The sequence below is a fragment of the Oryza brachyantha genome, chromosome 4, assembly GCF_000231095.2.
Source record: "Oryza brachyantha chromosome 4, ObraRS2, whole genome shotgun sequence".
Taxonomy (NCBI): domain Eukaryota; kingdom Viridiplantae; phylum Streptophyta; class Magnoliopsida; order Poales; family Poaceae; genus Oryza; species Oryza brachyantha.
The window spans coordinates 12134048-12160523 of NC_023166.2; the positions used below are offsets into that span (position 1 = coordinate 12134048).

The 26476-nt window shown below is 44.7% G+C and overlaps 6 protein-coding genes across 6 annotated transcripts; 3 read left to right on the forward strand and 3 right to left on the reverse strand.

Annotated features, from left to right (window-relative positions):
• The first annotated feature begins 3530 nt into the window (after nucleotides 1-3530).
• LOC102713069 (protein FLOURY 1-like) lies at nucleotides 3531-5227 on the forward strand. The gene has a single exon (XM_040523415.1). The coding sequence runs from the start codon at nucleotides 3754-3756 to the stop codon at nucleotides 4639-4641; it is 888 nt and encodes a 295-aa protein (XP_040379349.1). The 5' UTR covers nucleotides 3531-3753; the 3' UTR covers nucleotides 4642-5227.
• Nucleotides 5228-6948: 1721 nt separating this feature from the next.
• Nucleotides 6949-8960, forward strand: LOC102720425 (putative pentatricopeptide repeat-containing protein At1g09680). Its single transcript, XM_015836883.2, has one exon. It carries the CDS (start codon nucleotides 6982-6984, stop codon nucleotides 8428-8430), a length of 1449 nt encoding a protein of 482 aa, XP_015692369.1. The 5' UTR covers nucleotides 6949-6981; the 3' UTR covers nucleotides 8431-8960.
• A 97-nt stretch (nucleotides 8961-9057) lies between these two features.
• On the reverse strand, nucleotides 9058-12022 carry LOC102713347 (vacuolar iron transporter 1). Its single transcript, XM_040523378.1, has 4 exons — nucleotides 11697-12022; nucleotides 10012-10097; nucleotides 9770-9884; nucleotides 9058-9549 (listed from the first exon to the last, which is right to left on the reverse strand). Exons 1-4 carry the CDS (start codon nucleotides 11924-11926, stop codon nucleotides 9249-9251), a joined length of 732 nt encoding a protein of 243 aa, XP_040379312.1. The 5' UTR covers nucleotides 11927-12022; the 3' UTR covers nucleotides 9058-9248.
• A 1123-nt stretch (nucleotides 12023-13145) lies between these two features.
• Nucleotides 13146-16772, reverse strand: LOC102720702 (anthranilate synthase beta subunit 1, chloroplastic). Its single transcript, XM_006653426.3, has 8 exons — nucleotides 16592-16772; nucleotides 16322-16500; nucleotides 14632-14702; nucleotides 14472-14509; nucleotides 14280-14390; nucleotides 14089-14188; nucleotides 13546-13681; nucleotides 13146-13457 (listed from the first exon to the last, which is right to left on the reverse strand). Exons 1-8 carry the CDS (start codon nucleotides 16704-16706, stop codon nucleotides 13344-13346), a joined length of 864 nt encoding a protein of 287 aa, XP_006653489.1. The 5' UTR covers nucleotides 16707-16772; the 3' UTR covers nucleotides 13146-13343.
• Nucleotides 16773-18619: 1847 nt separating this feature from the next.
• LOC102713619 lies at nucleotides 18620-21319 on the forward strand. The gene is made up of 4 exons (XM_006652318.3): nucleotides 18620-19243; nucleotides 19921-20235; nucleotides 20312-20384; nucleotides 20471-21319. Exons 1-4 carry the CDS (start codon nucleotides 18731-18733, stop codon nucleotides 21088-21090), a joined length of 1521 nt encoding a protein of 506 aa, XP_006652381.3. The 5' UTR covers nucleotides 18620-18730; the 3' UTR covers nucleotides 21091-21319.
• A 1951-nt stretch (nucleotides 21320-23270) lies between these two features.
• On the reverse strand, nucleotides 23271-25207 carry LOC102713894. Its single transcript, XM_006652319.3, has 3 exons — nucleotides 24943-25207; nucleotides 24725-24794; nucleotides 23271-24437 (listed from the first exon to the last, which is right to left on the reverse strand). Exons 1-3 carry the CDS (start codon nucleotides 25009-25011, stop codon nucleotides 23584-23586), a joined length of 993 nt encoding a protein of 330 aa, XP_006652382.1. The 5' UTR covers nucleotides 25012-25207; the 3' UTR covers nucleotides 23271-23583.
• Between the last annotated feature and the right edge of the window lie 1269 nt (nucleotides 25208-26476).

Genomic DNA, 26476 nt, shown 5'->3' on the forward strand with positions numbered 1-26476 from the left:
GCCGAAATGGATTCTGTCGGTGAGACGAACAACCGATAATCTTCGCCGCCGTCCCCTAAAACGCGGTTTAGGATTCACGATCGAATCGGTGGCAGATGTACACACACCACCGTCGTTTTGCGCGATAAACGACAGTTTTATAGAGAGAGATACCCGTGCGGCCGTATCGAAGATCTCTTGGAGGTTATTGCCGGAGCGATCGATCGACGAATGTTGATCGATCGTGCGTGTTCTTCTTTCTTGGCTGCGTTTGCTGGGGCGTAGGGGGCACTGTGTAACGTGATGGAAGGCATGGATCCGGTTCGTGCATCCAGCCCAGCCATCATGGTTTTGGTTCAGTGAGGTGGCAATCATTGTCCAATCAGAAAGAGGCATTGATCGCGGATATGAGATCATAGCTGTATTAGCTAGCGGAAAGGTAGAGTGCAGTCCCTCACTAAAGGTCCATGGAAGTATGGAAGTATGGAACTCGGGCTTGAGTTCAATGCCCGGTCTGGGATCTCGAAACGATTGCGTGGGCATTAAAAAAGGACGACGGATTAGCTGAAACTGTTGGAACAGACGGCATTAGGTATAGGGGAGGGAGGACGCTCTGGAAGTCGTGGTATGGGTGATCGTGGGTGATCGCTTGTTTTTTTTTTAAAAGAAATAAACGGTATATTTGTAAATAAAAATTATTTTTAAATAAAAGTTATATGTATGTATTCTTATTGATGTAATTAAAAGATAATATTAGAAAATATACTATGGTAAAAAGCATTTTAAAATCAATTCTAAATTTAAGGTATTTAAATTTTAAAATAGAAGCGAAAACATGAGATTGAAAATCGCAAATGTGCAACGCCACAATGCAACGAAGCAAAGCAACGAAAATTTGTGGCGATGGTATCTATAGCGCACCAACTTTCAACAAATCATACGATAATCTAACGACCCAAATCTTATTACTCTCTCCATATTTTTTATGTATGACACCGTTGATTTTTAGAATTACGTTTGACCATTCGTTTTATTTAAAATTTATATCCAAATATGCAAAATTATAATGCATACTTAAAGTTCCTATAATAATGAATCATATTATAACAAAGTAATTAATAATTATATAATTTTTTAATAAGACGAATGGTTAAACATGGACCTAAAAGTCAACGGCGTCATATAAAAAAATATGGAGAGAGTATATTAAGAGAGTTTATACAAGGATATAAACATAGACTTTTAAATTAGATATTTTTCTAAATATTAAAGATTTCATATATTAAAAATTATATTACCTATACGGTTTTCATACGTTAGAAATTGTCTCTTCAATTAGAAAAATGCAAACACTATGTGTGTGTAAAGTTTCTATAAATATGCAATACATATTTTTGGAATGAAAGTTTAATCACACCATCGGAGCGATTGATGCAATAGCACAAGCTAGTACAACAACAATGAAGTTCGTCTTATGGACACGCCGTAGTTACACTAATTATCAAAATCGATAATGGCTCTAAACCACTATTATTGAATGTCCGAATAACCAAATCACTAACCATAACATCTAATAAATCTCTGATAAATAAGAACGAGTATTAGGAGTTTTAGAAATATTGTGTTAACATCATCTTCTAGTTGAAATAAGTAGATTTATTGCTCTGTCAACTCACGCATTGTTGCAGGATATTTTTTTCAATTGTTGGACAAGAAATGTGCACCTCTTCAGATAATAATGAATGATAAATACAACCAGTGAAAACATCACATGTAATCTTACTTTGTTGAAAATAATGTAATATATTTTTGGAATGAAAAGATAAATATTTACTATGTATTGTACAACCAATCAAAATTCAAAATTCTATTCATGTAACATAATGAGACACAATAATATTTTCTTTTAAACTAAAAATATATATAGATGCTGAAGTACATGTTATTTGATAAATTATTAGATAGTAGAAATAAATTATGTAATTTGATTTTACATTGATTCTAAAATAAGTGTACGTTTCTTAAATTTGTGTCTGAACTTGGTCTTGCTATGGAAACTTGCACTTATAATATATGCTAACTTACAATTAACTTTGCAAAGCTACAATGGTCATTATTAACATGTGATTTGTTGTCATTTTTTTATAAATTTTTTAAATAAAGAAACAAATACTTGAAACAGCTGATAAACAGAAAACTCCGAATGTTTGGTTTATATAACAATTAAGAGAGTTTTAGTATATCTTATTTGCATAACTAAATAGAGTCGTAATGTTAGCACAGATATATTAATAGTGGTACTAAGGTGTATTCTTTTTAAGATGAAAGTTGATTTATTTTCTTATAATTATCTAATAATATAAATGATGAAATTAACTACTATAAATTTTAAAAATGAACTTAAAAAATATGAGATGATATGCTACTAAAAAACTTTTCTAAAAACATACGAATTAACCGTTCAGGAAACACAAATGCTAAGTAAAAATTAAGAATAAACTAGGTAAAAGAGCGCCGTACCATTGGTACTCTCTCCAACTATCCCACCCAAAATAATTTTTTTTATCTTTGAGAAGTACATCAAGTTAGCAAGAATTTTAGTACAAATTTTTAGTACGTTAAGTTATCTTATTTTTTATAAATATTTTTTTAAGGATGATAAAAAACCTCCAAAAATAACTTTGTACCTAAATTTGACCTGTGGAGACGAAGTACTGTGCCGGACAACGGCTGCATTCGAAGGTTTCGAATAGGCTGAAAAGAACGCGCCCAACTGTGGTTTGCGGCGTGCGTGGCGATGTGGGCGTCCGGTCCCTGCACTGCTGGTGCGCTGCTGCTAGATCCCGCGGATTTGGCCCACGCAGCGCCTACGGGCTGCAGGCCTGGCGAGCGGCGACCGTGCTCTCTCTGGTGCTCGCTATCTTCGCCTCGCGGGCCTTCTTTACAGCGGATACCGTGCGCCGTTCGCGCAGTGTGATAAATGGATCGGATTTGTGTGGATCGCGTCACGTGGTCACGATGGAGAGCAAGCACGCCGACAAGGAACATTTTTTTGTAAAAAAGGCCATACGAGCTTCAAGCAATTTCGTGGGGATTTTTTTTTCAGGTGAATACGTCATGCATGCAAATTGGGCGTGGACTTGGTCATTGACGTGACGCAGTTTTTCATCGTTTCCGTAAAAATATCATGGGTGAAAAGATCCAGGAATAGTCACCTTCTGCAATATCCTCCCACGCTAGGTACCCCTCCCAGCCCACGTATTCCTAAATTCCCATGGATTCTCTTCGCACTCCACATACCATAACGTATTACACAGACATGTGGGCCACACATAACTTGTACCCCACCTGCCATCCTGAGCAGAGAACTTGAGAAACAGATCCAGCTACCCTACCCACGTTGCACTCTTCTGGCCGGGCCCACACAGCACGGCGCCCGCCCATCACCGACATCCGGGTCCCACGCGAGTACGGGTCCAGACGCTAGACCCACACGGCAGCGAGGCCACCCGCCACTTATCCGCAGAGATCCCCTCGAACGGAAAGTTCGAAAACCCCTCACGAGCGTTTCTTTCGCTTAACCAAACGAACTCTTTCGCCTCCCCCAATCCCCCACGCCTCCCTCCCCCACTAAACCCACGGCGATCTCCTCCTCCTAGATTTCCTCCGCGCGCAGGCGATTCCACGGGGGGCGCACCGGGAAACCCTGGAGTTCGTGTTTCTGTTGGATTTTGGGTCCAGATCGTGGCAATCTAGGGCCCGATTTGGTCGGTGATGGGCGGCGGGAACCGCGTCTCCGGCGCCGGCTTCCTGAAGCCGCTCGCCGGCGTGTCGTTCGCCTTTATGCCTGGGGCGGGCGCGCTCTACTTCCTGGTTGGGTCGGTGCTCGGGTTCCTGGTGATGGTGTACTCCTCCGAGTCCGACGAGGGCGGCGTCGACTGGGCCTCCGCGGAGCGCTGGGTTCCGCTGGCCCGGTCGGTGGGCGCTCCCCAGATGTTTGTTGGAATTCCCCTCCTGCTCTTGGCGACCGGAGTCTGGCGCCTCGGCAAGCGCTGCAACGCCGTGGAGGGGCTCGTCGGGAACGCGGACGCCACGGTGCAGGCATTGCGCGTTGGCGGCGTCGTCTGCGCCGTGTGCGGGACGAAGATACTGGCCCTGAAGAAGAAAGGCGGCCTGGCCTCGGTCCCGTCCCCGTCCCCGTCCCACTCGAAGGGGTGCAGCTCCGACAAGCCGGTCGCGAGGTCGCTGGCAGCCGAGCTGGAGCAGGAGGCCCACGCTGAGGAAGACGACTGCGCGGCGGCCGGTGACGGGAACGGCGGCACGGAGGAGGGCAGCATAGAGCGGCTGAAGCGGCGACTGGCAGCGGAGAGGAGGCGGAGGGATGCCGCGCTGGAGGAGCTGGAGAAGGAGAGGCGCGCGGCGGCGTCCGCGGCCGATGAGGCCATGGCCAAGATCGCGTGCCTGCGCAACGAGAAGGCGCTGGTGGAGCGCGAAGCGCGGCAGTTCCAGGAGATGGCGCAACAGAAGCAAATGTACGACCGGCAGCTGATCGAGTCGCTCCAGTGGGTGATCCAGAGGTTCGGCATGCCGTGCGGGGAGGCCGAGGTGTCCTCCGAGCGGGGCGTCTCGGAGACGAGCGAGGACGACAGAGACAGGAAGTAGCCCCTTTCTTCTTGGTTAGTACTCCCACAGTAGCTTGATGCAACAGTAATGGCGGCCGACGCTGCTGTAGCTAATGATTGTCCAAAGCTTTTGATCTTTTTTATCAGCATTCAGCAGCAATTCAGGTTTCCTGATCAAGTTTTGAAATTTCGATAGCTGATGCTGTTGGGAGAATCCTCTGGTAGGCAAAACCCTGCAGAACATTAGAAGGCTATGTAACACCCACCTGTAAATATGTCATCTTTCAAAAGACCTTAAGACATGATCAACAATGACGCAAATTCATCATTTTGTAAACTCGCATCGTTATCCTGCAGTCTGAATCTTTTTTGCAGGTTTCAGTAAATTAGACTGGAGTTGACAACAAGATACTGGATTGCTATAAGCCAACTTGAGAAGAATGCTTACGATGGATGCAGAAACCTAATTGCCTGGTTGTAACCTGTGTATCAGCGTTGTTGGTATCAGAAATCGCATAAGGTCACTTCCAACTGGGGTTTCATTCTCATTATATAGGACATCATGTCAGTATTTTTTATGTATGACAAAAAATCAATAAAGAAAGATATAAAATGAGTTTCGAATAGATAAAACCATGTCTACACTATTTGCAATATAGTTTGTTTATTGCATGGATTGTCCATGAAACAACAAAATGAAACAAACGCATTTGTATGGGTTATTTCAAACATTAATTAAATGTCTTTTTTGCTTATGTGACACTTTGGAAACATAAGAGTGGCCTAAGCATTGCACCAATGAGAATGTGTAGGTTGCAGGGTTTACAAACGGACAAAACCTGGTTCGATTACGTGAAAACTGGACCTATTGGGTTAACTTGGAGAATACAAACTGTTTAGTTTTCTAGTCAAGTTTAAACAAAAATTCTAAGTGAATTCTAAGTCTTTTTACAAAAAAAACCACATTTTGTTGGGAGTCAACCGTTTTGAAGTCCCTTTTTTGTTTGCAAAAACCGACTCCGACCTCAGTTTGGCTTGGGAACGATTTGGACTACTTGAGTTTGATTATTCACTCAACCAGTCAACTGCAGTGTATTTGGGCGAGAGGGTTTGGAACATTTCTCCCTGGCACACAAACGAGACGCCTCATCCACGCATGATTAATAAATTATAACTATAAAAAACTTGAAAATTTTATTAATATAAATTTAAAGTGAATTTCCTAGATATCCTATTTTTTTCGCAAAACACCATTTTGTAGTTGGAAAAGTGTCGAATGGGGAGCTGCATTTGAAAGTATGTGTTCAAAACCCATCCATTGTACACCGAAAACAAAGCAGCGTGTTAAAGCATGATAAATTAAATACTACTTACGTTTCACACGGTAAGTCTTTTCAATGTTGTCTAAATTCTGAATTTGGACATACGTACAAACAATATGCATTAATTAATAGATAAATTAAGACATAACTCTGAAATAGAGAGTATTAGCTAAAAAGCTTTAAAATGGATTAATGTAATTTTAAAGCAACTTTTTACTCCTTTTGTCCAAAAAGACTTTATTTTTAGCATAGATTATATATCTTTGTACAAATTTACAAAGACTAATGTATTTGTTTCTGTTTAGAAATCTAAATGTGTTTGTTAACTGTTTTACCAAACTCTAATATAATAAATGCTCAAACATAAAGTCGTTGAGAAACAAAGAAGAGTAACCAAAGATAAAAAGTTTTTTGAATGAACGAAGTATATGTTTTTTAATAAAAAATATACCGTTTAACAATTTATAAAACTTAATTTATAAAACTTAGGTGACAACATGGAGTACCATACCATTGGTAATAATCCTAAACTCGAGGGCTGTGATGGAAAATTTGATACAAGGGGGGGTTCTAGTTGCGAAACATCCATCCAGGTTTCCGTTTTTGCTCGGATGAATCCGAGCTGCTCTAGCTTTGAACTTGGCGCGCGCCGTCCCCGCGACTCGCTCCCTCCGATCCCTCCGCACCGGCCGGCGGCCGCTATGCAGAGGGCTCTCCGCCTCCGCCACAGCCCGCGACGGCCGCCTCCTGCTCGGCCACCGCCGCCGGCCTCTCACCCATGGTACGCCGCGCCGCCGCAGCCCGAGGCAGCCGATCCCCTTCTCGTCGCCGCGTCAGAGGTCGCGCTCGCCCTCCCCGTCCACCCCGCGCCGCTCCCGGCCGCCGCGCCCGCCGCGCTCCTCCGCCTCCTCCCCGCGTTCACCTCCGAGCACTTCCGCTCCCTCCTCCATCTCAACCCGCTGTCGCTCTCGCCGCTCCCGCTCCTCTCCCTCTTCCGCCTCCTCCTCGTCGCCTCCCCTCCCGGCCTCTTCCGTCACACCCCGTCCTCTTTCCTCTCCATGGCGCACCACCTCCTCCACCACCGCCTCTCGCACCTGGCTCATCCGCTTCTACGCCTCCTCGCCTCCCGTCTCGGCCGCTCCACCCCGCCGCGCGTCCTCCCGCTCATCCTCTCCGCCGCCTCTGCCGGCGATCCGGCCCCTCTTGTATCTGCCCTCTCCACAGCCTACGCCGAGGAGGGTCTCCTCCCCGATGCGTGCGCCCTCGTCCTCCTCGCCCTCCGCCGTGGCATCCGCCTCGCGCCCACCATGTGCACTGGCCTCATGAGTCGGTTCCCCACTGCTCCCGAAGCCTACACCTTCTACCTGCAGCTGCTTGACGCCGGCCTGCCTCCGGAGGCCAAGCTGTTTAACGTTCTGATGCGTGACCTTCTCAGATCGGGCGACCTTGCAAGTGCACAGAATGTGTTCGACGAAATGCATAGCAGGGGTGTGCGGCCAACGGCCGTCAGCTTTAACACCATTATTTCGGGGATGTGCAGGCTTGGTGATCTGGACGGCGCGGACAGGCTTTACAGGGGAATGGCGGAAGCAGGTGTCTTGCCAGATGTGTACACTTACGGTGCTTTGATACAGGGGCTGTGCAGGGTGGGGAGATTAGAGGGTGCAAGGACGGTGTTTGAGAAAATGTGCAAGACAGGTATGAGACCCAATGCAGTTGTGTTCACGATTTTGATAGATGCACATTGCAAGGAGGGGAACGTGGAGACTATTCTGGAGTTGCACCGGGAGATGGGAGAAAGGGGTGTGAGGCCAGATGTGGTAGCGTACAATGCACTGGTGAATGGGCTTTGCCGAGCAAGAGATTTGAAGTCTGCTCGTGGAATTTTGGTGGATATGAGGAGCGCAGGTCTCAGGCCAGATAAGGTTACTTATACCACCCTCATTGATGGATATTGCAAGGAAGAAGAGTTAGACATGGCAATGGAGATTAAACAGAACATGGTAGCTGAAGGGGTTGCATTGGATGAGGTGACATATACAGCACTCATATCAGGGTTGAGCAAGGCAGGGCGTTCAGTTGATGCCAAGAGGGTTCTGGATGAGATGATGGAGGCTGGTTTGGAGCCTGACAACACGACCTACACAATGGTGATTGATGCTTTCTGTAGGAAAGGGGACGTGAAGACAGGCCTTAGACTATTGAAGGAAATGCAGAGTAAGGGTCGAAAACCAGGAGTTGTCACATATAATGTGATTATGAATGGTTTCTGCAAGCTGGGACAGCTGAAGAATGCAGACATGCTTCTTAATGCGATGCTTAACATAGGCGTATCTCCAGATGATATCACATACAACATTCTCTTGGATGGGCAATGCAAGCATGGAAAAGTAACTGATTCTGAAGAATTGAAGAGTGCAAAAGGAATGGTGCCAGATTTTGGTGTTTATTCTTGTCTAGTCGGTGAAATTGTCAAGAAGAAAACAACTAAGACTTATGATAGATAACATGGCGGGCAAAGACAGTACTTTTCCTACAGTAAATTTCATCGGTATAGAAGATGCAGAACATGAAATGAGTACATGTGCACTGCAAGCCCAGGATGATGAAGGCATGAATTTAGTCCAATTGGCATGCATATCATTTTTAAGAGTGCAAGCATGAGGAAGAAGTGGGTTTTGAAGTATTAGCAACCTGATACGGTCCTTGATTCTGTATATATACAATTATACTTCCTTGATCAGTACAGACGCTGAGAAATGGCTACGTGGAATATGAGGCGTTCTGAACAACTGGGATGCATAGTGTACAACAATACAGGTGATGTGTCTGTTACTCTCTACAGGGCTCGAGATGAGTGTCCTGGCTGCATGCCGGTGTAACAAAGTTGCCTTCACTGATTCATAGCGAACTGCAGCAAGTCAGGTCGATGGTCGTGACTGGAAGAATTTTTTACATACGACTTTATTTCACCCAGTGTGCAGCTAAACGTTTGCTTGATTTTTTCTCTCATGGTAATTCCATGTCTGATAACCCCATGTGTAATCTAACTTCACTTTGCTCGTCACATTCACAAAAATGTGAGTAAACTGCCAAATTTGCATGTTAGCTGTTCAACTTGCAACGTGGGGACATAGAACTTAAGGATAGCATGCTTTTATTTTTATGATTCCCAAAACTTATTCATTGTTACAGGAAAGGTAAAGTACAATTGCTTAATCTGATAATTGCGATTCATTGCAGCTTCATAGGATTCAGTGCAACTACTGAAAGTCTGAAAGAAAGTCTGAAACTTCAGATAGGGAACACATGAGGGCTCTAAGCATCATCTAGCTTGCACGGCCTTGGCCATTCCATATGCTGCAGCAGAAGCAAGTGCGCCGATAATAGCAGTTTGGACAGCGCTGAGGAATGGGCGGTTTCCAGTAAAGCTGCCCTTGATGTAGCCAAAGAAAAGTAGTGCGACCAGAGTGACACCAACAGATGTGAGCATGGCGTTCTGGGCTGTGGAGATAAACACGTAGGGAAGGAGAGGGACCAATCCACCAATGACATAAGATAGCGCAATCGTTAAAGCACTCTGCACAGCTCTTTTAGGGTCTGGCTTCTCCAATCCCAGCTCGAACCTGTATAATTGCTCTGGTTAGTTTACAAAGTACTATTTACCATTTGATAATTAAATTTTATCTTTCTTTTAATTAAAATATGTCTCGTGACTAATATATGTGGTTTTCATTATTGACAGCTTCATATATTAGCTATGGCAAATTCATACATGATGATTGACCTTGCTTTCTAGTAACCAAAAGAGATTGACAAAGGGAGTAGCAACAGTTGGTCATATACTTCATCATAAAGTCGAGCCAAGCTTGAGGATTCCTACGGAGCCCGTCCACCACAGGGCCATACTCATGAGGTTCGAGCCCATACTGCGACATGATCTCGCCAATCTCAGCAGCCTCTGATGGATCAACCAGGAAATGAAAACAAAGTAAAAGTCAGGCAGCTTTGCTGCATGTCGCAGACGAAGGAATCTAGCAACATGTTTCAGTGTATGGTATCTTTGTTGTATCTGCTTATCAGTTTACCAGTGTCCGGGACGGCGATGATCTCCTCCTGCTCCCTTTTCATCTCCCTCTGGTAATGGTCTGCCTCGCTCTTGGCCGCGAGATACCTACCACATGGTGCAATTGCGAGTAAGTGTCATGCGTTTGTGCGCGCCTTTTTTGATTTGAAAACTATGTGATCTTGTCTTGTTCCCAGTTTAAAGGGGAAAAGTATTATTCTCCACTTTCTTAGGCCTAAAAGTTGTGATACAAACACAAAGTGTGCTGTAACAGCACGCGGAAGAGGGCCACACACGTGTCTATCACGAGCTAACTTTACTTTAGTATCTTTTTTTTGGGTTTGGATAGTTGGATTACAGGATGAATGGTAATCTACTACTTTAGTTGAATGGTAATCTGCAAGTGGGGCTGTGGCCTGTGGGAGCGGAGGAACGCAAAAGAACAGAGGCTCGGACACATCGTGCGCAGCGCAATCTGCACTTCTGCAGGGCAATGGGCACTGTGTGGTTTCATGAGGTAACAAGGCAAGTACACCTGTGATCTTGTGAGTATATTCAGGTCTGACATATGCCTAACTTAACCTAGGTTGTCTTGTCCATATAAGATGCTACTTCCTCCGTCAACGTAAATAAACATAGTACTAAACGTGGTCGGATTAGATTCATATTACTAGAATGTGTTACATCTAATACTAGAATTATGTATTTTAGGATAGATGAAGATGTACAACATATACAGGATCACAATGCAATCAGACATGCTAACAACACTACAGGCTACAGTTCTATGTGGACTGCGGGGCATAGAAAACTGGCAAAATATGGTAACTTTGCTAGCTTACTGGTCATCTTTTATGAATCCATTACCTTGTAAGCACGAGCGCCCAATATGATTTTCTACCAGTCCTCCAGCCTAAAGCCCTAAACTGCTTATGCCTTGCGCACATCTCCTGTTCTACAGGGACATGGAAAATATCCTAATACAGGGAAAAGCAAATAAATTCTTTAGTTTGAAAGAAATTTCATAAGTTCTTTTAAAGTCATTATTTAGGATTTTTTTTCCTACGAGGTCCTTTGGAACAAAGCATTATGATTTCACCAATCGTACGAATTGTTTCCTATTCTCGCAAACATGTGTTAATAAGCGTTTCTGCAAGAAGACACTTCCTAGAAAGGATATACTACCTCTGTTTTTACAATATAAATTTTTCTAACATTATCTAGATTTATATGGATACTAATAAATTTAAATTTATATAAATAATATACATATATAGATCAACCTAGTCATATCTAAAACGTTATTATGAAACGGAAGGACTATATAGTATGCATGAAGTATTGAAATTTTTGGTTGGTCATAATCATGCTGCAGTATATTCAGGCCCTCGGGGTGATTTTTTCTTGCTATGGGCTGTGGGTCCAGTCCACCAATGTTTTGTATTGCATTCACTTGACATACTGCTGCCAGCAAAAGATGCATGGGTTTCCTGTTTTGGTGATGGAAACCAAGGGTCTGCCCCTTGTTCTTGTAGCACAAAGAAAAAGCAAATCTACACTACAGTGATCCAGTCTAGAAGACGAAACTCACTGCCGGTATTGGTAACTTCACTAGATGAGGGTGCAAGTGCAGATGCAATGCATGGACAATGCAGAGAGAGAGAGAGAGACAGAGATGCACGAGAGTAGTTAGTTAGTACTGGTTACCCTCCTAGGCCCATGGAGATGGCGCCGGCGGCGACCTCGGCAAGGCCGGCGGTGAGCACGAGCGAGGAGGGCGCGCTGGCGCCGGAGAGCCCCGCGGCGAGGGCGAAGGGCACGGTGAGGCCGTCGGAGACGCCCATGATGACGTCGCGGACCACCTCCCCCGACGTGAAGTGCTGCTCCGGGTGGTCCGGCACCTTGTCCGCGAGCAACGGCCGCCCTTCCCCGTCCATCTCGCCGCCGTCGCCGAGGAGGCACGGGGAAGGAGAAGCGATCCGGATGGAAGCGGTTGCAGATGCCGTTTGGACTTTGGAGTGTCTGGACTGTCCGGTCCGGACGTCCGGTTTATATAGAGGTTTTTCCAAAAAAGAGAACATGGTCTTCTGCTCTTCTTGGCTTCAGAACAGAAAGGATCTATATACGTGGGTGGCAATTATTATATGTATGTACAAGGATATACTCTCTTAGGTAAAAAGATATCTTTTAAAAGAAATTTTAATCAAACTTTTAAAATTCTGAAAACTGGATAGTTCTTTTCGAGGAAAATCTATGAATAATATTTTCTTGTATTAGTTTAAACTAAGTATTTAAAAAATTATTGATGATCATAATTTTAAAAGTTTAATCAAATTTTGTTCGATAAAATTTTTTGACCCGAATGAATATACAGTGACACCAACGTACAGACGGTACAGTATAACAGGCTATACACTCTGTAGAGGAGGCATAGTCTTCTGATACTTGTAAGGTGGGCCCTCCTCGCCATAGCCACAAAGAGCCCAACTACGCGAAGCCTGCATCTGCATGCTACGCGAAGCCTGCATCTGCATGTTACTGGAGTACTGGTGTATCAACATCATTGATTATCTCCGCCAGCTGATTGGTGGATCTGGCGGCGCAGCGATGGGTTGACGTTTGCAAGCGTTTTTTGGTCGTAGCTCGCGACCTCCCATAGTAGTGCACATATGCTGCTGGTATGCGTGTTGGTGTTGCATCCGTCCAGTACAGCTCAATGGGCCTAACTGGGCCGTCTCACTTCTTCGAGCTACGCGGGTGAGCGGAGAGGATGGGCATGGCACGCGTGCGACTGCAGCTATTACATTCTTTTTCTTAACTGAACTTCTGTGATAAAGTTGCGAACTGTAAAAAAAGAGAAAGAAACCGAAGTCCGCTATAGTAGTTCAACCCGGCAATTGGAAAAACAGTCTGCCATGTCAAGTCAATGGCACACACGTGCATGCCTGACCCGTTTGTATCGTCCTCGCTAATGGTATCGCTTCGGGAAGAAACGTGTGTACATCTTCACCGTACGCCGCCACCACCTCACGTACCCAACAACGAACGCCCACTTGATCCCGTGCACCGGCGGACTCCGGGCATCTGCAGCGCCCGACACGATCGAGCGACCTAGCTACTCATCCTGCCAAGCGAGGCGACCCCATCTCAAGAGCATCACGGATTCAACGGTTTCCATTTTGACATAGGATTAGAGCTTATTCAGGATCTCGATTCACAAAGGAATATATTACAACGAACCAAACGAATATGACAAAACGACAGCTCCTTTTCCCCTTATTACTGCTACTGTTTTCCTGCCCTGAATCTACCCGGGCTTGAGCACCATTTTTTTTCAGCCTGAACCGCTAGCGTCTAGTTGTTCTCCTTGGCACGCTGCTTCTCCAGCTCTTCGATGAACCTCACGAAGTTGAGGATGATCCTCTTGCCTTCTGGGGTGATGATGCTCTCTGGGTGGAATTGGACTCCCTGAAATGATGCCGTTAACATCTATGAGGAACTCCGGGGAAAGTATCAAAAAAGCTGTGGTGGCAACCGTTGATGAGTGAAAATATACCTGGATATGCTTGTACTTTTTGTGGCGAGCTGCCATGATAAGCCCATCCTCCGTCCACGCAGTGGCTTCCAGCGCGTCATGGGGGAAGGTTTCCTGCTCAATCACCAAGCTATGGTATCTTGCAGCGGTAAACGGACTGTTCATTGAAGTGGGGATCATGTCAGATTGAAAAACTACTTGATAAAAGTAAAATGATGACAAATGTAAACGAGCATTAGCACACTGAACATACTAGTATAATATATACACAACAATTATTTCCTACGATGCCTAAGAACTTTCTCGAACATGGTAAGTTGCGTGATTTAGCTAGCAATCGCATGCCATGCTGCAGCTCCTGAAGCAAAACATAAGGGGGCTAATGAGGCAAAATTGGCTCTTCCTACTTTCGATCACACAAACATTTAATCACAAGATGTATGCAATAACTTTCTGCAGGACCATCGATTGAATGCTATGCAGCAAGATGACACTTAATGTAGATTAAAACACACTGACGATTTATAAGAAAATGCACAAGTTGAACTGATGTAGAAATCATACTTTGGCAGGCCATTGAACAAGGCCTTTCCTATTTCCTCGTCGTAGTAAACTGGAGAGCTTTTTCCATGCATTACACCAGAAGGAGCACGGATAATCTTTCCTGAATTTTACATGACCAGCCTTTTTCAGTAAGATGATAGCAGAGGTCACGGAAAAACATTTTTGTGACCCAATATGAAAGTAAGGCTAACCTCCAAAAGCTTCTCCGATGCACTGTAAGCCCATGCAAACACCAAAAATTGGGATGGTAGGTCCAAGTTCCAGAACGGTCTGCAACGATATACCTGAATCTTGTGGTTCACCTGAAGAAAAAACATGAAATTAATTGTTATATTCAGGCCTTCACTGTATTACTATCATAGTTTTCACAAGATAAAAATTACCAGGCCCTGGAGAAATAAGTATTCCTCTTGGGTTCTTCCTACAGAAGATTAAAAAAAATGAAATTACCATCAGAACACCAGGTTATTACAAGCACAACCCTTTCTCATAGGTGAATGAAGCAACTAAATCACAAATGAATATGCGATCCAAGAAAAATACCTCTTTACTTCCTCTATGGTAAGTTCATCATTGCGATACACCTCGAAGTTCAATCCAAGCTCCCCCATATACTTCAGTAACAAAAAACTCCACGTCAGCAAGAATCTTTCTCTCATATGACAGGTTCAATGCATAGCACATTTCAATAGTGGAACAACACTTGTGAATGTCATAGAAACCAATCCAACTACAACTAAAAAGTACAAATGCACAATAGCTGGCCTCAACTCCTTGAAAAGTACAACAAGAGATCCACTATAATGTCTTTGTGGTACATAGCACCAATATAGTTAGTTTGGAAACTACTTATCATTAATTAAGCTGATGCTACAAACCATGTCATAAGAACATTTTTCCCATCCTTAAGGAGATACCATGAGGTAGCACTGTTTTCTATGTAAAATTTGGTACCTTAGATACTAGAAGGTACCAAATTTTATATAGAAAACAGTGGCACCTCATAGTAACTCCTTAAGGATGAAAAAAATGCTCATGTCATAAAGCTTAAGACGTGTTCAACAAATTAAATGGAAATTTATACAAGAACCCAATTGATTTGGACCTTAGAAAATAGGGGGGAGAGGAGGAGGAAGAAGAGGGGGGCTGGAGGAAGAAGAAGGTAACCAGCCCCCCAACCTTCAAATTCTAGATCCGCCCCTGGGCATGTACAAAGGTAGAGCTACCATGAGCTCTTGTATACTCCACATCAGCAAAAGACATTATCTCTACAACGGTTGTCTCTTACTGTGAGTGCTTAATAATACTATGGTAATTAAGTACTCTTATGTTTCCAATTAATGGATGATCAAATTTGGCACTTCATATATATGTTTATGTTTTATACTGCTTGTTTGAGAAAGAAAACTATATAGATATACATGCTGCAAATAAACATCGTATTGTCCAGCAGTATAGCAGTTCAATTCTAGCAATAGAAATAAATAGCATCTCATAAATAAAAAAAGCAGCTAGTAGCACAGCAGCACAGGTGATTAAATAATCCTGTTGTCAATGGAGTTCATCCACTCATACACATTAATCTGGTCTCATCCACAAGTTCATCCTCTCCTGCACATGCTCTTTGCCTTCAAGGTGTTAGTAGCGCAGTGGAGAACAGGGCGGCGGTGCGGTCGAGGACGACACCGCCGCTCCGTTGATCCGAAGTCGCGTATCTCCGAGATATAAATAGTGCAACGCCCATCTTTCCTCTCATCTCGCCTGATTTTCAGTTAGGAGAGGCGACCGATGTCACGGGAGGCAACAGTGTTTCGCTAATTTTCTTTCTCTCACTTCCACATCGGCAAATTAGCATAGGTGGCAACCAAGAGAGACGGCTATTAACTGCCCTCAACTATAACCCAGACACCAAGTGGAAAGAAATAAATTCCATGTACACAATAGGATTAGAACCGTTCTAGTACTACTAGGCTTTCTCCCGAGAGAACATTAGCATAAAAAAGAAAAGGAATCCAATATCAAAATAAATTATTTTTAACATATCAATATAGACTGGAATCCTTATAAAGGGCACGAGAGGGTGCAGCTAGTACATTTTATTTCAAGGCGACACAAATTAAAAATGGTATTTTTATCTGATCGAATCACAAAAGTAAAGAATGAATATCCACAGTTTTCACACAACATTCACTAATACGGAAACATGCCACAAATAACACGTGAAACAATATACCTGGCACAGGTTATAGGTAAAGCTGTCGTAGTTATCGATGACAATGATGGGCTGCTTCTCGGTGGCCCGGTGCTCCTCGATGTCGGCCACGGGCGTCGCCGCGGCCGACCCGGCCGCCGCCACCACAGGGGAAACCGTCCTCGCGCCCCTGACGGCCAACCCAGCTCCGCTCGCGGGACCTGCGCGGGGATTGGAAGCGGAAATGCCCAATCAAAACGAGATGTGCCACCAAAATCAAGGAGCGGAACGAACGGGAAACGCGATCCGTACGGGGCGTGGCCGGGAAGCGCGCGAAGGCGCTGGCCGCGTTGGAGGGCGCCGGAGAGCGCACCGCGGTGGCGGCCGCCGAGGAGGCGGAGGCAGCCAGGTGGGAGCAGGACGCCATGGCGGCCAGGAGGAGGAGGAGGAGGAGGGAGCGAGAGGCGCAGCGGGTGTTGTGCGGGGAGTGGACGGGGTTTGCAGGGAAGAGGGGGAGGACTAGTGTGGGTTATTTATAGCCCGTTTTGGGGTTTCGGATGGGGTTGGAAAACGTTTAGCTGCCCGTGGTCCTCGTGAAACAAACTGACTGAACACTCGAGTTTGTAGTCAAGTATACTCCGTGTTTCAGATCTGTTTATTGCTTTTTTTTAATAAAAAGTATTCTTTTAGGGTAGTCTTATCGCATGATGTGGCACTAAATTGTATTATGCGCCTGCACAAATGACGGTTTTATATCTTTAAGATGGTGCGTGATGAGTGATGTCTGAACTCTAAACTATCCATCGTTCGATCTTCGATTCTTCAATCTCTCCCATCCGAAACACAACCACCAAAAAAAAAAAGTCTCGAGAAAAATACGGAGCCAACTGATCTCCCCCGAAATTAACACCGTCCGCACCACCGCCGTGCGCCCGCCGCCGCCGGATCGACTCGCGTCCGCGTCAAAGGTTTTACTTTTACTCGTCTTTGCCCACGCGGTCCCAAAACGTATTATTTAGCGTTTCTAAATCAGGACTTCCAAAAACTTTTTAAAAAAACATCACATCAAATCTTTAAACACTTAACTAAATTATTAAAAATACATGAATATTAAAACTAATTACACAGTTACAGGGGAAACTGTGGGAAAACTGTGAGACAAATATTTCAAGTCTATTAGCCATGAATATTATAGTAACCAATATGTGCTAATGACGGTTTAATTAGACTCAAAAGATCCGTCTCACGATTTTTAGACGAAATCTAAAATTTGTTTTATAATTAAATTACGTTTAATACTTTAAATATGTGATCATATACGTCGATCACATAAAAATTTCCAATTCAACGCACCCTCCCGTAAAAAAGAGACAAAAATCTACGCTGTATACGCCCCAACCAACGCAGCCATCGACATGTCCCTCTCTGTTTATCTCTTTCCACTTCCAGCGCTTGATTTTAACGTGTCACTTGTTCGTTTCCTCCCTCCCGGTTTCCGCACCACTTGCTCGTGCAGCTCGACGCTGCACGCCGGGAAGCAAAACGCGCGGCGAGCAAGCAGCAGGAGGGCACCGGTTCGCTGCCGCCTCGATAGCGATCAGCGAAGAAACGATGTCGATCTCGATCGATAGGCGGATCGGTGTGGGGGTGCCGGTCATGCTCCACTGGCTGCGTACGGCGAGAGTAGACACGGCAAAAGAGCAGCTGGGTTGGTAGGCGATCTTGCGTGGTCTAAACGTTGGAATTCAGAAGCGCCGGGGGGGGGGGGGGGGGGGGTGGGGGGGTTCAAATTTTCGGCTTCAAACTAGCACACCGGTGAGTGGATTGATCAGCATCTGACCATGGCATCTCCACTATTCGTGCTTGAACTGAACCGAGCCGAACCTTTCAACTCTTTTGATCGTACTGCGTACGTTAACAAAGGGCACACAAAAAGTGAAGAGCGATATAATAGTTGACCACTAGCTGCTTTAGTTTCGAACTCAAACCAGCGTTTGATGAACAACGTATCGATATATACAATAGCATTTTCTTAATCTATTTCGTGCATGTGCCGAATCGATATTTTACCTAAAAGAAAGCCACGTGCTCCATCTAACAACACATCATTAAGCAGATCGATGGCGAATCTTGGGACGGGACAGGGTTCCACAGGGGGGAGGAAGGTACGTAGCGCACTTGAACACTGCATGCCAAAAATCAAGAACATTTTTATAGTGGCCATCGGCATCGGGCACAAACCATGCCCCAGACTCCCAGTAAACACTGCCGTTTACCAATTCATCGCGGACGAATGCTATTGCCAGCTGCTGTCTCAGGACGCTAGGCAGAATTGCCGGAGTTTCCAGGAAGGCAGCAGGATGCTCTGCACTCTGCTGCTCGAGCCGCGGCCTGAAGAAGAAGAAGAAGAGAAAAATTCAGAGTACGGGAGACCGTCAGTCGAAATGGCTGATGGGCCTGGGTAGGCTGCATGTATGGGAGGCCCAAGCCAAAGGGCGGGTGGGCCTGGCCCGTTGCTGCGTGGCGCACTGGTGTCAACGTGGTCGTGTGACGACGACTCACTCGTCGCCGCCACGGGAAAAAAATCCGATCCCGAATTCCCCAATCCGCCGCGGAAAAAAATTCAGGTCAGGTTCCGCATCCAATCCCCTCCCCGGCGCGGCTGCAGTAGCTCGGCTCCTCGCCGGCGGCCGGGCTGGATCTACCCGCCTGCTTCGATCTTCCTCGCCCTCTCGCGAGCCAGGCCTCCGACTCCGAGTCGCTCTACCCGACGCGGTGGTCGGAGGATTTTTGTTGTCGCTCGCCTGCTACCTCCTCTCCTCCGTGGTGCTCGTTGAGCTCACCGGCGGCGTGGGGCGTGCGGGCGCGCGCTCTGGAGTGGGGAGGAGCTTGCGCGATTGCCTCGTTAGGTCTCTCGTCTCGGTGTCGACATGGCGGCAATGTGACGCTGTCGCTGTTCTGGAGGCAAGCGTCTTGCTGGATCACCTTTTTACATCCATTTTTGTCATCCTAGTAGAGCACACAGCAATATCTTTATTTTTGTTTGTTTTATGACTGTTTCGTTTAAAAGTTTTAATCTTTCCTACTGGTAATAGATTTATGCTCCTGCACTCTTCTATGTTTGGTAGATTTCCCAATGTTTATGTATTCCCTGGCTACTTGTAGGTACTTCCTCTGCAGTATGATTGTCTGCCTTTGGGACTGTTTCGGCCTGGAGTCTGAACATGCCCTGCTAAATTTTGGGTTCTGATTTAGTTGTTTTCTACTTGGAGACCATAATGTAAATTGCAGTGTTTACCTACCCTTTAATGAAACGAAACGAGAATAACCATATGGAGCTGGCTATCTTTGAATTAAGAAGAAAGGGCACCATGAAATTCCTAGTGAGAAACACACTGGGTGTCGACCTGGGTGCAGATAGGGCCTCACCGTTTAAAAGGAAACCATAGAATCGATGGAACCCAGTATTCGTTATTTTCTCATGAATCATTGAGATTGGGAGAGATTCACCATTTTTTTTGGAATAATATCTATGTTTACTGCAGGATTGACTGTGATAGTTTATTTTTGGTCTTTAGATCTGTAACTATTATGGGCACCTTCATTGCTCAATGCTTTCCTGATGCCTTTTACATTCCCAGGTTAAAATGGCAAGCAGAGCAAGGTGGGTTTCAAAGTATACGAAGGGTCTTGTTGATGTGCTTCATGAGAACAATATCGCACATTACCGTACCCAGAATGGATGGAGAACTGATGGGTGGAGGAAAATTGTTAGCGATTTCAATGATAGGTACCCAGGCGCAAAATTTAGTAAAGTTCAAATTCAGGAACATGAAACCCAATTGAAGAGAGATTATAAATTAGTAAAATCAATCCTTCAGCGGGAAGGCGTTTCTTGGGATCAAAATGCATCTATGATTAAAACAACAGATGAAATCTGGGACGACATAATCGAAGTGAGCTTTGAATTCTTCCATTCTAGCTGTTATTTGGGCAATCGAGCGGAATTAATTTTTTTGTTTATTTTTCTAGGAGATGCCCAAGGCACGGAAGTACCAAACTAAGAGTTTCCCACTACTTCAATCGCTGGAGCTGTTATTTGAAGGTACCTTCTGTCCATTAACATTGGTTCAGAACAAGCATTGTTGTGTCTATGGCTTTTTCTGAAACTACATGTTCTACTGTGATAAGGTGACATTCCTGAAGGGGAACACAACTTGATGCCAAGCAAACCTCAATTTGCTGTTAGGAATGTGGCTGAGGGATGCAATAACATGAGCACACTTCCAAGCATACCCGGAAGACCTTGGGGCATGGTCATTGCAAGCATTGACGAGGGAGAGAACAACATTAGCATACTTCGGAGAACTCCGATGTTAGAGGCACAAGGTCTGGATGATCTTGAAATTCTGCAAAATCCAACAGAAGAGGTATTGGAAAGGCCACAGCATGGTGCAGAGTCTGCAGAGCCAAAGCCACAAAATGAACCGGGACACTCGAGCTCTTGCATAGAGCCTCAAAAGGACAAGCGAAAGAAACGTAAGGTCCCTGGCATCCAGCAAACCATGGAGGCTTATCTGGAATTCAGAATGAAGCAAGCTCGCTTGAAGGAACAAACGGAAAAGGACGGAGAGCCATTCTCGATCTCGAGGTGTATCAAGGCATTGCATACAATGGCCGACGTATCTGATCAGGTCAAGGTTCTAGCCTCTGATGTTTTCAAGGATGCAGCAAACCGAGAGATCTTCCTTTCGTACGAGCCTAGGCTTCGCGCAATGTGGCTCAAGAGAGAAGTCAACAGGTTAATCTAATAAATCGGGGCGCTTTGTTGCCCTTCGTCTGCCGAAGATTAGACGATTGTAAAATTTATGGATTAGCTGAAAGACCGTTAGGGAATCAGAGCTTCAGATCTACTACTAGACCTATGAGCCATGCAAGGCGTCAGGCAGTTTATGGTTACTTGCTTAGTGTGATAGCCAGATAGTTTGTTATGCTCTGTATTTATGTGAAATTATAGTTGCCAAGTTTTGATCGTGTCAATTTCTGTTAACTGGTATGTCCCTGTAGCTTCACTAACGTAGTACTTTGTTCTCGCTTTGGCCACAAAGCGATGGCATTCGAAGACGATGCTTGAAGGAGTAGCACTTGCAGGATCTCTGCACAACTGACTTTGTTCCAGGTGGAATAAGAACACATTGAATCCAAACAAAGGCTACACATTTCGTCATGGTCAACATACAAGCAAACTATTTCCAGATGTAGACACCAAGACAAAGCAATTACCTTCAATAGGTACCAAGGCACAGCGTTGTCCGAAACACAAGTAGCGTAATCCAAAACGGATACAGATGCCCACGAAGTAGTTGCCCAACACAATGCCGCTGCTGTCCCAAACACCCGTGATGATTTGCAACACTTAAGGCAAACAGCAGAACTGCAATATTACTCACATGCTTCAAGCGAAACCTTCAGGTCGTACATTCACCAGAGGTGAACAAATACATGCTTTCCCGAGACATTCTGCTCCTGTCCGGTCAACGAGGCCAAAACTGTTACTACGATGCACCTGCCAAATAAGACCGACTCCCAGCAAAGAACATATTACCTCCGTTTCACATGTTCTCTTGATTCAATAAATCTAGACACATAATAAAACATATTCATTGATCCACAAATGAATCAAAATGCCAAAATGGAGGGAGTATTGCCTTGAGTTCTGGATTCGTAGATAATGTCTACTCCTCAACTTAACACCCTACAAATATCTAGCACTCTAATACAGCCTACAGGGAAATTGTATAATTTCCAGACCCAAAATAATTCTAGCACTCTAAGGGAAAAAAATAATTCAGATTGGACGAACAGTTCCTACTCTTACCATGACAAAATATCTGATCAGCTCCAGTATTTATATTGAATACAACATGCTATCAACGTACATACCCCTGTACAGGATTTCAATCAAATAAAAGAACCTGCAGATGATACTCAAGCTACTAAAAGGGGCAATAACACATTACCAGAAAAGCAATAACACATTATTGGAAAGGCATTACAATACCAACATTCATAATTCAGGGTAATGTCGCCTATCCTGGGATTAACTTTGGACAGAACACAGGTTGAGCATATTATGAAATGTGCTATTTTGCCAATGTGCAAAGACAGAACCTCCAGATCTGTCATTCCTGGGGAATTTCCATCCCTAGCATTAAGCTTTTGCACTTAACCAGGGCCAAGTCTAAACAGAGCACATAGTTTCATATATCTCAGCCCCGCAATACAAATCTTTAGCCAGAATGCTTACAGTATATATAACGCTTAAATGCAAATTGAGTTGTTTCATGGAGAAAGCTCGTAGATTGTGAAATAAATTAAGGTAGGAACAAAACTAGATGCAATGGATGGTATAGTCTGGTATAGTCCAAAGAGTCAAAGACCAATGTGCATCCGCATTACTATTCTATTTTACTTGTCGCAGTTGAAATAGGAGAACAAAAATTGTAAGAGCTAAAATAAGGTAAATAGGGAGATCAAGACATCACACCTTTACCAGAAATACAGATTCAGTTCCTTTCTTGCCAAAATTTGTACAATAAAAAACCACCATGGCAGACTATTGATTAACAACAACCTGAGGTTCCAATGAAATATACTAAACATCTGCAAAATCAAATCTTAATGGTGAAAGTGGACAGATGCCCTACTAAGAGAGAATACTGAAAAGTTCTCACAACCATTGAAGGTTCTTTAAAATGTTTAGTACTAGCTCGATTGTTCATCTAATAGTGATTATAGGGCATAACTAATACTCCAATTACAAAGCCAAACCAATCTAACACAATAACGAATAGGTTTGGTTTACAAATGTGACACACAAAGGACTAGAAAGGATTGGATAATGTGATTTTAAGAGGTGCTTCAGAATAAAGTCAAATCATCTTAACAAAAAGCAGAAACTTCAGAGGCAGACTTCAAGTTTAATTATTATGCAACCATCAATTTACTTCATAGCTCATAAGTGGGTCGATAAGGAACTGCAAAGGTCATCTTATATAGCTATCATATATGATACCACAAAACGATAAGTAGTCCTCTCCAGCAACATATGCATCAGATACAATGCAAACAGCCTAAAAAGAGACACGGGGTTTCTGGAGACATACTATATGGATTTAGCACCTATTCCAATATTCACATTTCTTTATACCAAAAACAGCCAACACAAGACAAAACTAGCATATTCAATCGAAACATGCGAACGACAGAATTGCGACAGAGAGCTATTATAACCCTGGCACAACTTAGTATCTTGGACCCATGCTGCAAGATCGGGAAAGCCGCGCTGCAACATATTCCTTCCTGCAGCCAGGGCAGCGCCCATCAGCTTCAAGGATCTTGTGGTGGCAGAAGAGACACAGGCGAAACCCACAAGGGCAGGGACAGAAGCTTGAGTCCGTTGGGTCAAAATCTTCACAACATATTGGGCATGTCAAAGGCGAAGAGTGGACAACCTGTTGTGAAGCATCCATCCAGCAGTTCCCGATGCTTGCTGGGAAGCTGGCCTGCCTGGCAATATTAGGCAAGCTCTGTGGACGGAACACATCATCAGGTGCCCAAGCTCTTGTTCTCCGAATGGGATCTTGCCTTCCTGTTGGGTTGGCAGGAGCTGCACAAACATTTGGAGCTGCTGGCTGCACCATGGGACCTGAAATCTGCTGGGAATGACAATTATCAGTTGCAAGTGCATCTGCATCAGCAACCGCTTCCCAGTCATCCAGGACCCCGTTCTCTTCGTCAGGGCCACCTGTATCATCATCCTCAGCCTCACTCACACTTCTCGAGCTGGACCATGCACTGCTGCTGCTGCTGAGACTGAGGCCACCCCCATTGCTGTAATGCTTCCTGTGCATGCCGCCAACACTTCCAGAATTGTCCGAGCTAGGGCTTTGCACAGGGGAATCGACATAGGAGCTGCCTAAGTCATGCCTGGCAGAACCCGTCTCCTCCTTGTCCTCCTCTGGATCCCCTCCCCTTGACCTCACATCGACGCGACGGTGAGGGAGTGGAGGGTGTGGCGAAGGAACGGTCAGGGACCCAGCATTTGGCTCTGTACCAGTCAGCGAAGTCCGTACCTTAGCCTCCTTTCCACCCTTGACTATACCAATCCAAAAGGCAAGAGGATCAGAGTTCGAACTATCTTCAATAAAACACCAATTCCTCACCTAGATCATCCCCAAACCCAATATACAAATAGATAATACGGATTCCTACGCTGAAACATAAGAGATTTAACTACGACCCACCGCGACACCGCCGTACGCATAGAGATTCCAACTTCCGCCCGCACACCGCCCAGACCCCAAGCCTAGACGAGCAAACACCCAAGCAACAATAATAATATAAATCAGACGAATATCCCAGAAGGGAGGCACGAGATCAGACCTTGCGAGAGCCACTGCTCGCGGCGCGCGTCGAGCTTGCACTGCTTCAGCTTCGCCGACGACCGGTTCCCCTGCAGACGAAACACACGAGACCCCCAGATCAGCACGCGGCGCAACCCCCCAAATCCAACATCGAATCGCAGATCACCCCTACCCCAACCCCAACCCCAATCCCAATCCCAACACCAACACACACACACAAACAAACGAACCCCTCACCCTCTTCTTCTTCGCGTCGCGCGCCGCGGCGGCGGCTGCCGATGCGGGCGAGTCGTCGACGTGGCCCATCTCGTGGGGGTGAGGCTCGTTCACCTCGCCGGGGGGGCGGCGCGTTGGCGTGGCGAGCGGTGTACAAAAACCCTAAAAAGCGGCAGGGAGAGGAAGCGGCGCGAGGGAGAAGAGAGAGAGGCGAGGAAGCAGAGGGGGAGGCGGTGATGGATGGATGGATAGATAACACACGAGGGCAGAGTTAATGGAAATCTTCGCGTGCTTTTGGCGTTGCTTTGCTTTTATTAATCCGGGCCGCACAGGTGGTAGAAGGAAAGCGTGGGGGGAGGAGGGGTCGGAGTGGACGAGATTGCCCTCGTCGATGGGGATGGCGGAGCGGGCTGAGGTCGGTGGGGCGCGTGGACGGGACCAGATCTCGGCCGTTCAATTGATTCGGGCGGTTCTGTCGTACCTTGTGGTTCGTTTTTTTCCCACCCTGATTAATTAGCAAATTGAAAAATTGTATTAAGAAGCATGACAAGTAGGGCTGAAAACAGAGAAAACAGAGAGAAAACGGACATATACTACACGTATCGTATTTGTTTTCATATTTTTAGGTGAATATGGAATCGAACACGAATATCTCGGATATGAAAACAAATACGAATTATCTCGAATACGAATAAGTATTAGATGTAGTCGAACACAAAACAAATATTTCTCAAAGCATATAAACCACTCAAACCGTCGTAGAGACAAATAGCACACATATATAGCTAACTTAATCGAGATAGCTGTTATTTTAGACATCATCATAGATTTAACACGTTACATTTAGTTTCACGGGTAACATATAAGCGACATAAGTCCACCACATAGCACATAATGAGTTCAACAAATACTAATAGTCCAATAGCACAAAAGCAATTTTTAGTAAATTGGTTGATGAGTAGACCTGAAATTAAGTGGGCTGAACTAGTTTCAGGTGTTCGCGGATATCCGCTCATTACAATCTTCGGATATCCGTCGGAATATCCGTATCCGTCGAAAACTGTCATACCGTATTCGTATTTGTATCCGAAGAAAATTATCCGTATTCGTATCCGTATCCAAATTATCCGAGAAATATCCGCTCCGAGCTGTCTCCGTATCTTTTTTTCTGGAGCAAACGGAAACTATCCGCTCCGTTTTCAACCCTAATGACAAGGACGTAAACTCCAGCTGCGTCATTTTCCATTTTTTCCCAGTTAATTCTACGAAGGTCCAAGATCTTAGCCGCAGAGTACACTTTTATCAGATAGACGTTTATTCTTTTGTTTCTCGGTCACATGATGTGCTTTGCACATCACACCACACCGCATCGATACACCATGTTTCTTCCTTTGGTCATGGTATAAATCCGTAAATATCTAAGCCTACCGGGTGAAATTCTGAGTTCTTTATATTAAAATATAAAAATATTTTAGGCATAACACTTACTATATCCATCTTAAAATATATTCCATTCATATGTTAATAGATCACATGTTAACTTTTTACCGCGTGT